The sequence below is a fragment of the Nerophis lumbriciformis genome, linkage group LG18, assembly GCF_033978685.3.
Source record: "Nerophis lumbriciformis linkage group LG18, RoL_Nlum_v2.1, whole genome shotgun sequence".
NCBI lineage: Eukaryota > Metazoa > Chordata > Actinopteri > Syngnathiformes > Syngnathidae > Nerophis > Nerophis lumbriciformis.
Window position 1 is genome coordinate 36,835,589 of NC_084565.2, and position 16,441 is coordinate 36,852,029.

The 16,441-nt window shown below is 41.9% G+C and overlaps 2 protein-coding genes across 5 annotated transcripts in view; one reads left to right on the forward strand and one right to left on the reverse strand.

Annotated features, from left to right (window-relative positions):
- ralgps2 (Ral GEF with PH domain and SH3 binding motif 2) overlaps positions 1-16,441 on the reverse strand; it is a 158,121-nt gene that overhangs the window by 30,399 nt on the left and 111,281 nt on the right. The gene's annotated exons all lie outside the window — the stretch shown is intronic.
- angptl1a (angiopoietin-like 1a) lies at positions 127-16,008 on the forward strand. The gene is made up of 6 exons (XM_061978276.2): positions 127-451; positions 9,118-9,342; positions 9,418-10,038; positions 10,951-11,144; positions 12,012-12,282; positions 14,101-16,008. Exons 2-6 carry the CDS (start codon positions 9,153-9,155, stop codon positions 14,286-14,288), a joined length of 1,464 nt encoding a protein of 487 aa, XP_061834260.2. The 5' UTR covers positions 127-451; positions 9,118-9,152; the 3' UTR covers positions 14,289-16,008.

The window sequence follows — 16,441 nt, forward strand, 5'->3', positions numbered from 1 at the left end:
TCACAATGCAAGGAAAAGGGTTCATTCCTCTTGGCCCAATCAGTGACATCAGAAGTAGGCTGGGCCACTCCAAAGAAAACAGGGGAGGTGGGGTGGGCAATCTCTTAACTCCCACACCCCTGCTTCTTCTCCTCCCTTCCCTCCCTTAAGTCACCCCCATCCTTTGTAGAAAACTCAAAGCATGCGTCGTCTGAGTTCAGTCTGGCCGGCTTTTGAAGCCTGCTCGCGGATAAGGAAGTAAGGGAAGTAGGCCTTTATAGCAAGAATTAAGAAACACATTAGTGAGTTTTAGCAGCAGGACAAAAGGGGGGGTGCAGTTAAGAGTGGAAGTTGGAGGTTGAGGACAAGGGGACGGCGATGAATCCTGGACGCTGGAACTTGATGAGAACACAACACAGCGCCAAACCGTAACTGTGAGACACTCAACATCACTGCTGCTAATTAAAGAAAGGTGAGAGAACTCTCAAGTCAGCTTTGTTTTGTGTGAGTGTCTGGGCAGCTGTGTGAGCTCAGGAAGGGAGGTTGTGGAGGGCTTTCGTGACTGGAAGCTCAAGCTGCAGATAGCAATAGACTTCTCTGTTGTCAACGGTTGTATGCCGAGTGGATTCATTGAGAATAATTGGGAAGAGAAGCAGATTATGTAACGTTTCGCTAATATTTCACCCTAGCTGCACAGAAAGAGAAAGTAAACAAACAAAAAAAGTAGAGCTTAGCTAAGCATTCCAGTCAAACACTGGAGGAAGTTGACCTGATCAAATGGAGAGATCTGGAGCTCAATCTTGTTTTTTTTTTAATGAAAAACCCAGCACCACCTGAGGCACGTATGCTTCTCCAGGATTTAAAGCACAGATGTCCCACAGCCATTATAGCAAAATAACTGATCGCTAATAATACCGACAGGACACTCAACTTTGTCTGCATTTGCTTGCGTGCTGGTCTCTGTTCAAAAAGAGCATCTGGGATTGCCGTCAATTGCCACGAGAGCAAAAGGGACAGTCCAATATAGTCCGGTAAAGGGAAGCAATGGCAAGAGGAGAGAGAGCGTGCTTTCCTGTAGAGAGTAAATCATAATATTATGCATAGCTCCAATAAGTCTGGAAAATAAAAAACGGAGGGTAAGAGAAGACGGGGATACAAGAGGAACCAGCTGCTTGACAAACATCCAGGGCATTCCATGCTCGAGTTGCAGCCCTCACCTGAGACTGAGGTTCAACACAATCAACGCTTCGCTAAACTAACTATTCCTCTTGACCCTCAACTGGGTTTGAGCAGAAAATAAAGGTTTTTAAAGCTCCCTGGACGTACACTTGGATGATGCATGGCGACCTGTCAGCGCCGGTTAACCGCCGCCCCGCCACAGACCGGGTTTTAAACCAGCGGGAGATTGATAGCTTAGTCAGCCAGCACCGTCAGACTGCTGTTATGGGGCGGCGGGCACGGAGGCCGATTGGAACTCAATATTCGACGCAAGGGCTGTGTGTGAATTTTGATCAAGCTTGATCTTTATCAACTCAAACAGAGTCCGACAGAGCCTTTGGAGCAGGGGTGCCCAAACTGGGGTACCGGGGGTCAAATTTGGCCCGCCGTGTCATTTCGTTTGGTCCACCGTCGCTAATAGATTTTCATACTACTATATGTCAAGCTCACACAATCATTAATTGCATGTCCGGAAGGCTAATTAGTTGCCATCTATCAAACGTGATGATCCCCAGCTCTTTAAAATATGGTGGTATGGGGCTTAACACTAATAATGATGTTGTACGCTTAAAATCGCTGTGTTTGGCCCGCGGCCCATTGGAACATTTTCACTTTGGCCCTCAGAAGCAAAATGTTCGTGCTTTACAGATAATGCTATGTGCTATAGCGTCGGTGCACACACAGAGACAGATCTTCCACACTCGGACTGGCCGCATGACTGATAAGCTTGCATTAGGCCCGGCCCAAGGCGGTCGCAGAATCCTCAGAGATGTCTTGTTTATGGTTGCTCTGTGAAGCTCCCTCTTAATGAGAGCTCGGACACAGTTGAAGGGGCAGGTCATCATGGAGAAGAGGAGGAGGAGGTCAGCCAGAAGGTCAGGGGAAACAGGGGAGAAGGAGAGGCATGTGTTACAAAGTAAAAGCCAAAGGGAGCGCCTCTGTTGATTTAACTAAGCATGTCCACTCCAGCAATGTGGGAACAAAACTACACAGGAGAGGCACCTGAATCAGAACTATTAGTTAATCTAATTGCTCCTGGCTCTCCGCTCTTCCCCAGATCACCTTGCGGCTCTTCTCAAATTAAACTATACAGTAATGTTACGTTTAGGAGAGGGGGAACTTACCGCAAGGGGCCAAATGGTTTCAACTACCAGGGTAGAGAGTCAGAATTTCCAAGATTTAATAAGATTTAATACAATGCCTGTGTGTCTTAAGGAAGCACAGAGGAGGGTTGTGTTTTCGAAAAGGGGCGTGGGGTGGGGGGCCCTTGGTTTGCGGGGGCGAATGGGATGAGTGTCCTGCAGTGATGGAGGAGGGTGTTGGGAGATTGGGGAGTCCTTATCTTGACCAAGAGTGACAGATAGCGAAAGAGAGGGGGCCTTATATGAACTCATGTTTGTGCATTTATTCCAGAGGAAAGTGGAGGTGGGTTTCCACAAAGCCTGATTGATTGCAGGAGCAGATGGACCATGGAGGGGAAGGGGGATTCAGTTGAGGAAGGGTGGAGCAGAACCGTAATCCCACATATGGACCTCTGACCTTAACATCAGCCAACATGTTTAGGGTTTCACTACAGAAGAAGGAAAACAGATGGGGGCCTCCCTTGAGGGCACTCTGCCTCGGGATGGTAGATAGATCAGTAGCCAGAAAGAGCGACATCTATCTCTAAATGTGAGCCACTTAATCTGACAAAACATCTCAATTTCATCCTCTTCACGTCATCTTTCACCTTCTAATCCTAAGAGAAGACTTTAACACAATCTCTGGCTCAAGTCCAGTTTGCATAGTTCCATACTCCCATTTAATATCTCCCACATGTAGTGTATACCAGTCAGGGGGGGGACATAAAACACCAGTATTATTACAGCAACACAAAGCATTTTCCATCCCATGCTGGTGGTGGCAATATGTGGAAGGGGTTTCCCTCTATAGGCCTTCATTCCAGGTCAGCCATCATGCTGTGTTGACCTCACATCCTCCCTATAGTCTACTTATCAACATGCAACCCTTTTCTTCTCCCTACTCCTGTTTGGATGTCTCTCAGCGGTTTGCGCCGTAACATCTGTGTCAGCAAGCAAAAAGGAGCCCACTTGTGTGTGCGTGGTGTAACACAAACAATGGCTGGGTGACACGATGTCGTAATCAAAGGCTTGGACCGTGTCCTCGTGCAGAGCTGCGGTTTATTGTTGCAGCATTGTCTCCACTCCTTTGCTATACATTTGTTTTTACTTTTCTGCACACGGCAATGGAAGTGCTGAAGATTTTAGGGCCCTTTTGGACATGTGGGAGAGTCAATAAATCAGATGCGAATTTGGGGGAAGAGAAGTACATAGGCTATAAAAATATCTATATTTTTCCCAGGATATTGCTTTGCTAAATCACTGCAGGGTGATTTACCCAAGAGCTCGGGAGAAGATAATACATGTATGCAAAGGACAAGCCACTAGTACGGGGGTCAGCAACCCTCGGCTCTCTAGCGCCGCCCTAGCGGCTTCCTGGACTTCTTTCAGAAATGTATGAAAATGGAAAAAGATTAAGAAAAAAAAATGTTTTTAGTTTTAATACATTTTCTGCAGAAGAACAAACATGACACAAACCTTCCTAATTGTTAGAATTCCCACTGTTTATGTTATACAAGCTTCACTGATGAGAGTATTTGGCAAGCACCGTTTTGTCCAACTAATTTAGGCGATTCTTGAACTCATCGTAGTTTGTTTACATGTGCAACTTTCTCCGATGCTGCCACAGAAAGACGCGTTTTATGCCACTCCTTCTTCGTCTCATTTTGTCCACCATAAAGTTTCATGCTGTGCATGAATGCACAAAAGTGAGCTTTGTTGGTGTTATTGACTTGTTGGAGTGTTAAGCAGGCATATTTGGTCAGTGCATGAGACAGCAAGCTAATCGATGCTAACATGCTATTTACATATTGCCTCAGTATGCCTTGTTTGTAGGTATATTTGAGCTCATTTAATGTCCTTTACTTATGTCCTATGTGTATTTAATGTATATTTGCATGTCTCATGACACATTATCTGTGTGTAATATTGGCTGCATTTATGATAGTTGTTTGTGTGCCATGTTGTTCCAGACCACAGCAAACGATACCCAGCTTGCAAAGATTGTAATAAAACCATTAGCAGAAGAAAGCCTGCCGTTTCCTTTAACTTGGACACACACATCTATGACTTTGGCCATTATAAGCCAGTAATTTCCAGGAGTTATCTCACCCTGTGGGAAATCTCCATTTTACTAATGATTTCCAATGTTGCAAAAATGTGTAGAATAAAAATACAACATTTCTGTCAACAAAGATTTGCATCAGCCTTTGATAATAGGCTAATATAGACACTTACATAATGTGTTGCCTTCATCATAACACTTATATAAGGCTTTGAATTTTTTGCGGCTCCAGACAGATTTTTTTTGTTGTATTTTTGGTCCAATATGGCTCTTTCAACATTTTGGGTTGCCGACCCCTGCACTAGTAGAATAGATGCTTAAGGAAAATTGCAGACTCTATGGATTTACACTACAATTTAAATGACACAATTCTAATGTCAAACAATATCCACCCATGGAACACACCCATGGTAAATTATTTAAGCACCCATGGTAAATCAAAATTACAGTGAAAGCTGAATGAGCTCACAGCTCTTTCATGAAGTATTCTTTTATTTCCGTAATTCATTAAAAAGTCTACAAACATTCAACTCAGCAGTGAGCTTGTCATGACAACCATAGCAACACAAAGAGTTTACATTGCACATCATTAAGTGCGCGGGTATAAAACCTAAAGCAGCATCAGGGAGTCTATCAGGATTTAATTGAAAATCAGCTCCTGTATATCGTGAGACAAAGAGTTGCATTCATTCATTCTCTGAGAACAAGCAGGGTATTTTTTCCTCCTAAATAGAAGTCTTAAGTTTTTAGAGGGACCAGAAATATCAGGAATTAGAAGCGCTCTCTTAGCACACACCTCTGCCAGGGCCAATATAATGCCATTTAACACTCTGTTCAATTGATCAAATGGATTCCCCCTTGATGACATCCTGAACTGGTCGTTATTTTGTCTGTAGGTCTACTTTCTTGCAAGCTACAGACTTTAATTAAAGAGCTCTTACTTAAAATTACCGTGTAGTGTTTAACTGAAAACGAGCCCCTATGGTACAACATAAAGTGTGATCCAAAGTACAAAGGAAGTAGGTGACACACTGTCATTCTTTTCGAGCCCGTGCCAAAAACAGCAAAAGAGGTAAATTAACCATAACAAGGAACTACGGACAGTGTGGAGAAAGGCCGGTTAATAACTATTAGTGGGTTGGGGACCTGACTATGCACTTAGAATGAATTATGAGGCTCGTGCTGTTGCCAAAACATACTGTAAGGCGGGGGCGGCAGCCAACTCCTTTATTCCTTGCCGCTTTCTGGTTTCACAGCTGTGTCATTGAATACAAGTATTTGTCAGGAGTGATGAACAAGAAGAGAAAAATCAGTATCAAATTCTCTTATTTGCCAGATCTCGTTCAGTCAAAGTGGTTAAGCTGAAACTGCAAAGACTCGGGGAGGAAAAGTGGGAAGAAAGAGGGTTTACATGCAATAAAAGCGCAATTACATGAAGCCGGATTAGAGAGTCTGCTAACCTCTGGAAAAATCACAGCAATTAGTAGCTTCTCAGTGGAGTCGTGCTCTAGCAGAAATCCATACAGTATGTGCAACTGAACGCCATAATCCTTCTTCTTAATAAGAAGGGACCGAAATTGACAGGATTACTCAAGAACCGCAATGGCGTCATAAGGGTGAGACACAGGCACTCGGGTTTTAAGGGACAAACTTGTGATGGGGATCTGAGTCAAGACCAAGTGCAGTCGGTCAGAAGAGGCAAGAAACCATTAGGCCCGTTTATGGCCTAATTTGAGGTCTCTTGCTGCCTTTGAGTTGCACGTGAGTCACATTAGGGTACAGCAGACAAAAAAACTAAGTCTCCATCTTAACCATTTAGCTAGGAAAATGTTTATGCAGCAACGTAATGGAGGGTTTGCAGAATGTTTAGAAAATTGAATGTTTGAACGCTGATTTACTGGCACTGTCTGTTGTATATCTTTACGTAAACAAGTCATCAATTAAGACACAGCTGTTGCGATGGCAATGACGAGATAAGCCATGCTGAACCCATCAGACTAAGAAGTACAACCCACTGTTAGATCTACAGAATGCACATCAAAACAAATAGCAGTGGGTGATTATTATATTTGACAGTGCCCTTTAAAACATTTTTGAGCGGAGAAGTGTGCATCCGTAATGGATGTCGGTGGAAACTAGACTAAAAATGGCCTATGCTTATGCGTTTTCTTCTGTTTAAAATGGATGCAAATTAAAATGTTTGTTTACATGAAGAGCTGTGCAGTCATGACTCACCGGTGATTGCAACAAAATTCCTGTTGTCAAGAGTTGTTAAGTAGGTTTTGTATTCATAAAAAAAGGTCAAATATATACAGTATAGGTAAATAATACGAAGGACAAGACATAAGGTTGTTGGGGGTCTGTGTGAAAATGTGTTCTTAACATGAGGATCACCTGCAGGCCCACAGATAAACAATGTGTCTGTGGGTTCAGACACGTTACAGACCTGTTGGCAGAGCAATGAAATTTACTCTTTCAATCTTTCCACACAAACAACACTATGAACATGATGGCAATGACGAGATAAGCCATGCTGAAACATTTTTGAGGGGATAAATGTGCCTCCGTAGTGGATGTCGGTGGAAACTAGACTAAAAATGGCCTATGCAGCCGTTATGCGTTTTCATCTGTTTAAAATGGATGCAAATGAAAATGTTTGTTTACATGAAGAGCTGTGCAGTCATGACTCACCGGTGATTAAAACAAAATTCCTGTTGTCAAGAGTTGTTAAGTAGGTTTTGTATTCACAAAAAAGGTCAAATATATACAGCAGGGGTGCTCATTACGTCGATCGCGATCTACCGGTCGATCTCGGAGGGTGTGTCAGTCGATCACCAGCCAGGCATTAAAAAAATAGTCCTAAAAATGAGCGATCATAAATCTTCACTATGACGTCACTTTCGTCACTTGATTGACATTCACGGCACCCGAGGGTCTTCTGAGATGACGCTGGCTGCTGCCAGCTCATTAAAATTACCGACTGGAAGGCGAGAAACACTTTATTTCAACAGACTCTGGCGCCGTACCCGTCGTCAAAACTCCAAAGACCAACTGCACAGTTGCACAATAAAAGCTCTGCTTCATCCTGCCTGCGCTACCAAAATAAGAGTCTCAGAAAGCTGGCGTGCACAAGCTAGCAAGCTACGGAGTTTGCCGACAATGTATTTCTTGTAAAGTGTATACAAAAGGAGTACGGAAGCTGGACAAATAAGATGCCAAAAACCAACCACTTTCATGTGGTATTGGACAGAAAGGAGGACTTTTTTTCTCCTCCATTCGAAAATGCGGACGTTATCATCACCACTGTCTGATTACAATCAATACAAGTCATCAGAATCAGGTAATACACCAACTTATATTCTTGTCTTCATGAAAGAAAGGAATCTATATGTGTTAAACATGCTTGTATTATCTTTAACCACCTTTAACTTGTTAACAATATCAACTATATGTGTTAAACATGCTTGTATTATCTTTAACCACCTTTAAGTTGTTAACAATATTAACTATATGTGTTAAACATGCTTGTTTTATCTTTAACCACCTTTAAGTTGTTAACAATATTAACTATTTGTGTTAAACATGCTTGTATTATTTTTAACCACCTTTAACTTGTTAACAATATTAACTACATAAACACCTTTAATGTATTAACAATATTAACTATATGTGTTAAACATGCTTGCATTAACATTAAACACCTTTAACATGTTAACAAAAACATATATTTCATAAATAAGTAAATATAAATTATATATATGAATGAGGTAGATCCCCACGACTTGATCAATTGAAAAGTAGCTCGCCTGCAGAAAAAGTGTGAGCACCCCTGATATACAGTATAGGTAAATAATATGAAGGACAAAATGTAAAGATGATAGGAGACTGTGTGAAAATAAGTTCTTAACATGAGGAGGACCTCCAGGCCCACAGATAAACAATGTGTCTGTGGGTTCAGACACATTACAGACCTGTTGGCAGAGCCATCAAATTTACTCTCTGTCTTTCCACACAAACAACACTATGAACATGATGGCAATGACGAGATACGCCATACTGAACTCATCAGACTAAGAAGTATAACCCACTGCAGATGATCAAGTTAGATCTACAGAATGCACATCAAAACAACTAGTGGGTGATTATTATACTTGACAGTGCCCTTTAAAACAATTTTGAGCGGATAAGTGTGCTTCTGTAATGGATGCCAGTGGAAAGTAGACTAAAATGGCCTATGCTGACATTAGGCATTTTCTTCTGTTTAAAATGGATGCAAATGAAAATGTTTGTTTACATGAAGAGCTGTGCAATCATGACTGTTGTTAAGTAGGTTTTGTATTCATAAAAAAGGTCAAATATATACTGTATAGGTAAATAATAGGAAGGACAAGACCTAAAGACGTTAGGAGTCTGTGTGAAAATGTGTTCTTAACATGAGGATGACCTACAGGCCCATAGATAAACAATGTGTCTGTGGGTTCAGACACGTTACAGACCTGTTGGCAGAGCCATCAAATTTACTCTTTCAGTCTTTCCACACAAACAACACTACGAACAGACAACCGTGCTGCACACTGAGATACATTCGCAAACAATCCCTCAGATACTTGGAAATTGTCAAACAGTCTGGAAACCTGTGCAATCAACACCTCAGCTGTTTACTTATCTTTTGTTAGTCTTTGAAAACGAAAAGGCTACTTCGGAGAGATAATGTTCAAAGGTCTTGTGTTCATTTAGGAGGACCCAGGGGGCTGTCCATCTATCCAGCAGCAATGCAGGGGCTGATGTGGAGCCTTTGCGCCTTACTTTGCCTGTCCCTCTGGGAGGAAAGTTCCTGCAGGAACTCCAGGGAAGCCCGGAGGAGTAAAGAGACAACTCGCCACAGAAGCAGAAGAGCTCCAGTGGATCCTGATGCTAAAAAGTGTTCCTACACCTTCCTGGTCCCCGAGCAGAAAATCACAGGTTTTTAACTTTTCAACTATGACTCTTCCACACAGCTACTTGGCAATCCCCTACAAATGTTCTATATGTTATCAGGTCCAATCTGTGCCAGCTCCACAGGCCCTGAGCCAGACAAGGACCGAGTGAGCCGCATGGACATTGCAGATGTGCGGGAGGTGCTCAGCAAACAGCGGCGTGAGATCGATACGCTGCAGCTGGTCGTGGACGTCGATGGCAACCTGGTGAATGAGATGAAGCTACTGAGGAAAGAGAGCCGGAACATGAACTCCAGGGTGACCCAGCTCTACATGCAACTTCTGCATGAGATCATCAGGAAGAGAGACAACTCTCTGGAGATTGCCCAGCTGGAGAACCGCGTCCTCAATGTGACGTCTGAGATGATGCGGCTGGCTTCGAGGTACAGAGAGCTAGAGGCTCGCTTTTCCATAATGGCTGGGGTGGTCAACAACCAGTCCATTCTCATCTCTGCCCTGGAGGAACACTGTCTGAGGCCAATGGGGCGCAGCGATTTACCCGCAGTCCCTCCACTGGTTCAGGTGGTGCCGCAGAATATACCCGTCAACAACCGCTTCACCAATGAAATACAAAGGGACCACAATAACCGGGGCTTCTCACGCGGGTCACGCATTAATGCACCCACTGCAAACCCGCTTGGAATTGACCCTCCACCACCACAAGGAACGCTTACTTCTGATGGTAGGTACCAGTTATTTATGCAGATATGACCACTGATTTAGCAACTGATTAAGAATCACAAGTAATTCCTAACACAGTCAATTCAGACTTTATGAAGGCTATTCATAAAGCCTTCATAAAGTCTGCTTTTCGTTTCCTCAACATAGCAGACTGAAAGTTAGTTGAGCGGGGTAAATACACTATGTATCATAGCCCCACCCAAACCATTGACCACTGATAGGATCTGGTTCACGTATGCTCACGATTACTATAAATACACATTACCCGACCACAGTTTGGACTCCTTGAGCCCTTTTTGAAACCACGGCGGCTTTGTGGGTGGATTTAGTCTTAGTATTTAGCCTCAACATTTTAGAGCAGCGGTTGCACAAACTGACATGAAATTGACAGAACTAACAGAGAGGGGAATGTGCAGAAGAACCCCTTGCAAAAAAAAGAAGACATATGATCAGTAGAAAAATAGAAACTTGTGTTAGAGAGGTAAGGGAGGTTAAGGTAAAAACAAGGGGGGCCCTAAAACCCTGTCTGAGTGGGATCCCACACTCAGCTGAGAAAAGAAACCTCTATAGGCCTTCAGGCCCCCCAAACAATGCCAGTGTTCATGCTGGCTTAAAAACACTCGCAGAAGGGAAAATAGAGGAAATATGGTGGGATGATTCAGCTGCTTCTGCTTTGGACGAGATTGTGCTCCTGGCAACTATGTGAAGATTCACACAACAATCAAAATCTGCTCATGCGTGTTTGGATAGCTTTAGTCGACAGGATGTTTGGATGAGTTAGAGCTTGAGGAGATGTTCAGGCCACTTACGGTTGAAGAACACACTTTTTTTACACATTTATTTGCTAGTAAATAAAACATGTATTAAGCTATCGCAATAAAAAGTCAAACTGACTTTTTAAAAACATCCTCAGGTCCGTTCAAGGACTGCTTCCAGGTGCGAAAAGCTGGCCACACCACCAGTGGGATGTACCTGCTGAGAACTGAAAGCAGTGAGCGACTGATCCAAGTCTGGTGTGAGCACAGCCTCGACAACGGCGGGTGGACCGTGTTGCAAAGGAGGAGAGACGGCTCGGTCAATTTCTTCCGAAATTGGGAGAACTATAAGGTAAGTTCACGGAGCTTAATGTAAAAAAAAATACAGTAATTGACCATTGAGGTAAAAACTAGGAAAACCCAGTTTGTTTGGATGCCACTAAATGAGCATGTGTTTCGGGACTATAAACAGTTTTGTTACAGATTTTCAAACAAAAACATATTTGCAAGTACCAGTGGGCTTAATTAAAAATGCAGAATGTGTCATGTGTCAGCCTCTGCAAGTCCACTGTGAGTGGCTATGACAAGATTAAAGAACATTGCAAAAACAGGTCAGCCTCTGCAAGTCCACTGTGAGTGGCTATGACAAGATTAAAGAACATTGCAAAAACAGGTCAGCCTCTGCAAGTCCACTGTGAGTGGCTACGACAAGATTAAAGAACATTGCAAAAACAGGAAATGATCCCTCCAGAAAATGTCTCTTGTTCTCTTCGTGTACAGTCAAGACTTTTTCTGCTGAGTCAATTGTCATTAAGTACATTGAGAAATTAATACTGCCGTTTGGCACTGGAGAGTGAAATGTATCTGCAGCTGTGAATTAGCTTAAGTGAAGCCACAGTGAATTTAAGAAAACAGTCTGAACGAGGAAGCCGAGCTTTAATGCATTTCCATCTCAATGAGAAACATATTTTCCCATGTTTTACTTGATTGCAGCAATCACTCATCTCCACTCACCAATCTGAAGGATCTTGTAAGCTCACTTTGCATGACCGCTTGCATATAGGGTAGTTGGCCACACTATAAAATGTAGTACTGGCTAAAAGCTACTTGGTCTACCTATAAAATAGTCTGTCCACGGTGCTGGAGAGTGCCACAAAGCATTTTTGAACCCGCAACTGCAAATGAACAACAATCTCTCTGCCGCCTGTGCCCTTACCAGAAAGGTTTCGGCAACATCGATGGCGAGCACTGGCTTGGGCTGGAAAATATCTACAACCTGGGCAAACAGGGCGACTATAAGCTGATGGTGGAGCTGGAGGACTGGACCGGGAAGAAGGTTTACGCGGAGTACGGCAGCTTCCGTTTGGAGTCCGAGAGCGAGGGTTACCGCCTAAGGCTTGGCACCTACCAGGGCAACGCCGGGGACTCCTTCGGTATTCACAACGGCAAACAGTTCACCACGCTTGACCGCGACAAGGACGCCTTTTCCGGTAGGTGGGATTATATTGTCTATGAACAGTCGTGGTCAAAAGTTGACATACACTCGTAAAGAACATAACGCCATGGCTGTCTTGAGTTTCCAATAATTTTTAAAAGTCTTATCTTTTTGTGATAGAGTGATTGGAGCACATACTCAATTTGTTTCTCATCTGACATCACATGGACAAAGATAAGGCCTCCTGGAGGAAAGTTCTGTGGTCAGATTAAAAAAAAAAATTAAAAAAAATTAACTGTTTGGCCACAATACCCAGCAATATGTTTGTAGGAGAAAAGGTGAGGCCTTTTAATCCCAGGATCACCAAACCTACCGTCAAGCATGGTGGTGGTAGTATTACGCTCTGGGCCTGTTTCGCTGCCAATGGAACTGGTGCTTTACAGAGAGTAAATGGGACAATTGAAAAAAAAAAAGGATTACCTCCAAATTCTTCAGGACAAGCTAAAATCATCAGCCCGGAGGTTGGGTCTTGGGCGCAGTCAGGTGTTCCAACAGGACAATGATAATGTTTTTTATATATATATATATATATATATATATATATATATATATATATATATATATATATATATATTGTTGGTCACAAAAAACATTCATGAAGTTTGGTTCTTTTATGAAATTATTATGGGTCTACTGAAAATGTGAGCAAATGTACTGGGTCAAAAGTATACATACAGCAATGTTAATATTTGCTTACATGTCCCTTGGCAAGTTTCCCTGCAATAAGGCGCTTTTGGTAGCCATCCACAAGCTTCTGCTTGAATTTTTGACCACTCCTCTTGACAAAATTGGTGCAGTTTAGCTAAATGTGTTGGTTTTCTGACATGGACTTGTTTCTTCAGCATTGTCCACACGTTTAAGACAGGACTTTGGAAAGGCCATTCTAAAACCTAATTCTAGCCTGATTTAGCCATTCCTTTACCACTTTTGACGTGTGTTTGGGGTCATTGGGATATTGATTTTTGAAATAGGTAAAGTAAGAACGAATATAAAATACAAATGTATTTCAGTTTTAGCAGTTAAATGGTGGAACAAGCTCAGTGATGAGCTGAAGACATGTAGTTCTTTGATAAGGTTTAAGAAAACCTTGAAAGGTGAAATAATAGAAAATTATAAAATATAGCAACGATTACTTTCATCCCAGTGATTTTTTTAACGATGTTTCAGGTAATCTTATTTTCAGTAAATGTATAGGATAGGCAAATATAAGCTTTGGCTTCAGCCTATTCCTTTTTCGGTCATTCTTTTTCTTTTCTTTTTGTGTGTAAATATGTATGATTGTTAAATATGTATAATCTGTACTGTTAAACTGGTCACACAAAATGGTTGATGGTTGATTATATGAGCGAAATAAACTTATTTTATTCATTCATTGTCCTGTTGGAACACCCAACTGCGCCTAAGACCCAACCTTCGGGATGATGATTTTAGGTTGTCTTGAAGAATTTGGAGGTAATCCTCCTTTTTCATTGTCCCATTTACTCTCTGTAAAGCACCAGTTCCATTGGCAGCAAAACAGACCCAGAGCTTAATACTACATCACCACGCTTGACGGTAGGCATGGTGTTCCTGGGATTAAAGGCCTCACCTTTTCTCCTCCAAACATACTGCTGGGTATTGTGGCCAAACAGCTCAATTTTTGTTTCATCTGACATCACATGGACAAAGATAAGACCTTCTGGAGGAAAGTTCTGTGGTCACTCAAGACAGCCATGACATTATGTTCTTTACAAGTGTATTTAAACTTTTGACCACGACTGTATGATCCAGTATCACTGACTAACTCCTACTACTGTGTTCCTCTCTCGCCAAGGTAACTGCGCTCACTTCCATAAGGGCGGCTGGTGGTACAACGCGTGTGGCCAGACCAACCTTAACGGCGTCTGGTACAGCGGAGGAGTTTATCGCAGCAAATTTCAGGACGGGATCTTCTGGGCAGAATACGGAGGGGGTTTTTACTCGCTAAAATCAGTACGTCTTATGATCCGACCCATTGACTAAAACCTTGTGAGAGTTGATCTTTCTCAAGCACCTCGACCTCCTTCCTATTATATTGTATATATACACACCTTGAATACACACTGTACACGTAAGAGCAGGGAACAACTGCTATCGAGGAAGAAACAATGGCATATGGACGGACTGATGACTCCAGCAGCCGGAATGCCAAAAATGAAAAGTGGACTATTGATGGAACAACGTGTGTAAACATAAGGAGAATGGACTTGATATTTCTTTTGAGCAGCTAATGTTCGCTTTTGAAAGTAATCATGTTCATTTCCGGAGAAAAAATAAACACACATGGATGTTCAATCTTAAAAAAAAAAAAAAAAAGGTATTTCATTTTAAGTTGCCAGTAAGACTAACCTGGTCTCGCACTACAATTTTCTATGCATTTTTTAAGCAGAAAATGGTGTGTAAATAGCTGAGGCTTTATTTGTGATAGCTTAATTTAATTCTACTCAGGCCGAATGTTCACAACGCCACTTTGCCAGTTATTTAACAGTGAGTATTTATGGTAAGCATATCGATATTTAGCCCACTAAGATTTCTTTCAGCATGAAGTAATAGGGTTGCAGCAGAACACTGGTTATCACAGAATGAGATGGTAGGATTCTTTTTTAGAGATGTCCGATAATACCGGACTGCCGATATTATTTGCTATATTATAATGATTTAAAATTCATTATTGGAAATTATCGGTATCGGTTTCACAAAGTAAAATTTATGACTTTTTTTAAAACGCCGCTATACGGAGTGATACAATTACGTAGGGAGAAGTACAGAGTGCCAATAAACCTTAAAGGCACTGCCTTTGCGTGCCGGCCCAATCACATAATATCTTGTTTTTCACACACACAAGTGAATGCAAATCATACTTGGTCAACAGCCATACAGGTCACACTGAGAGTGGCCGTATAAACAACTTTAACACTTTTACAAACATGCGCCACAATTTGAACCCACACCAAACAAGAATGACAAACACATTTCGGGAGAACATCTGCACTGTAACACAACATAAACACAGCAGAACAAATACCCAGAAGCCCTTGCAGCACTAACTCTTTCGGGACGCTACAATATACACCCCCCTGTTACCCCCTACCCCCCACCTCAACCCCGCCCACCTCAACCTCCTCATGCTCTCTTAGGGAGAGCATGTCCCAAATTCCAAGCTGCTGTTTTGAGGCATGTTAAAAAAAATAATGCACTTTTTGACTTCAATAATAAATATGGCAGTGCCATGTTGGCATTTTTTTCCATAACTTGAGTTGATTTATTTTGGAAAACCTTGTTACATTGTTTAATGCATCCAGAGGGGCATCACAACAGAATTAGGCATAATAATGTGTTAATTCCACGACTGTATATATCGGTATCGGTTGATATCAGAATCGGTCATTAAGAGTTGGACAATATCGGATATCGGCAAAAAAGCCATTATCGGACATCTCTAATTTTTTTTTTTTACCATGTACATTTTTGTAAACAAACCCTTCTTTCACATTTAAATCTAAATAGTAGACATTTATCCTCTATATTTCCATTCCTTGAAAAGGTTTATATTGATTGTGCATACTGGAAGTTATCATAGCATTGCAACCCTGTTTCTGAAACACAAATAAGACGATGCAGACTATGCATGAAGTAAGTAAGCAAGTAATGCCCTGACAGTTTTCATTTCATTTTGTCAAATTAAAGTACTTTGTCAACACTGACCTGTCTTTACTGCTCTTCTTTTTGATTCAGAAGGCAACGTGGGGTTAAATATGTAGCCAGGACTCAGGAGTCTCCTATAGTCGTCGACTCGTTGGGTTTGTGGTCTATAAGAAGCGAATAACCGTCGATTGTAATTGGCGCAGATGTCAATAATATTGGCATTGACAGCCGTGGCTGTCGGCAATGTCATTTACAGTAGCTGGCAATAGCTGCATTTGAAGTATCATCAGTGGTCAGCATCCATGCGTGTCGAACGTTAACAATGAACTCGTAGACGCTATAAATGCTGACTGAGCCGTTTTATTCTTTACCGCCATTACAGCATTATAAGGATGTAACTATGTGAACATTTCATATCACGGTTATTGTGACCAAAATTACCTCGTTAATAATATTATTATTATTATTATTATGTGCTCATACCATATTTA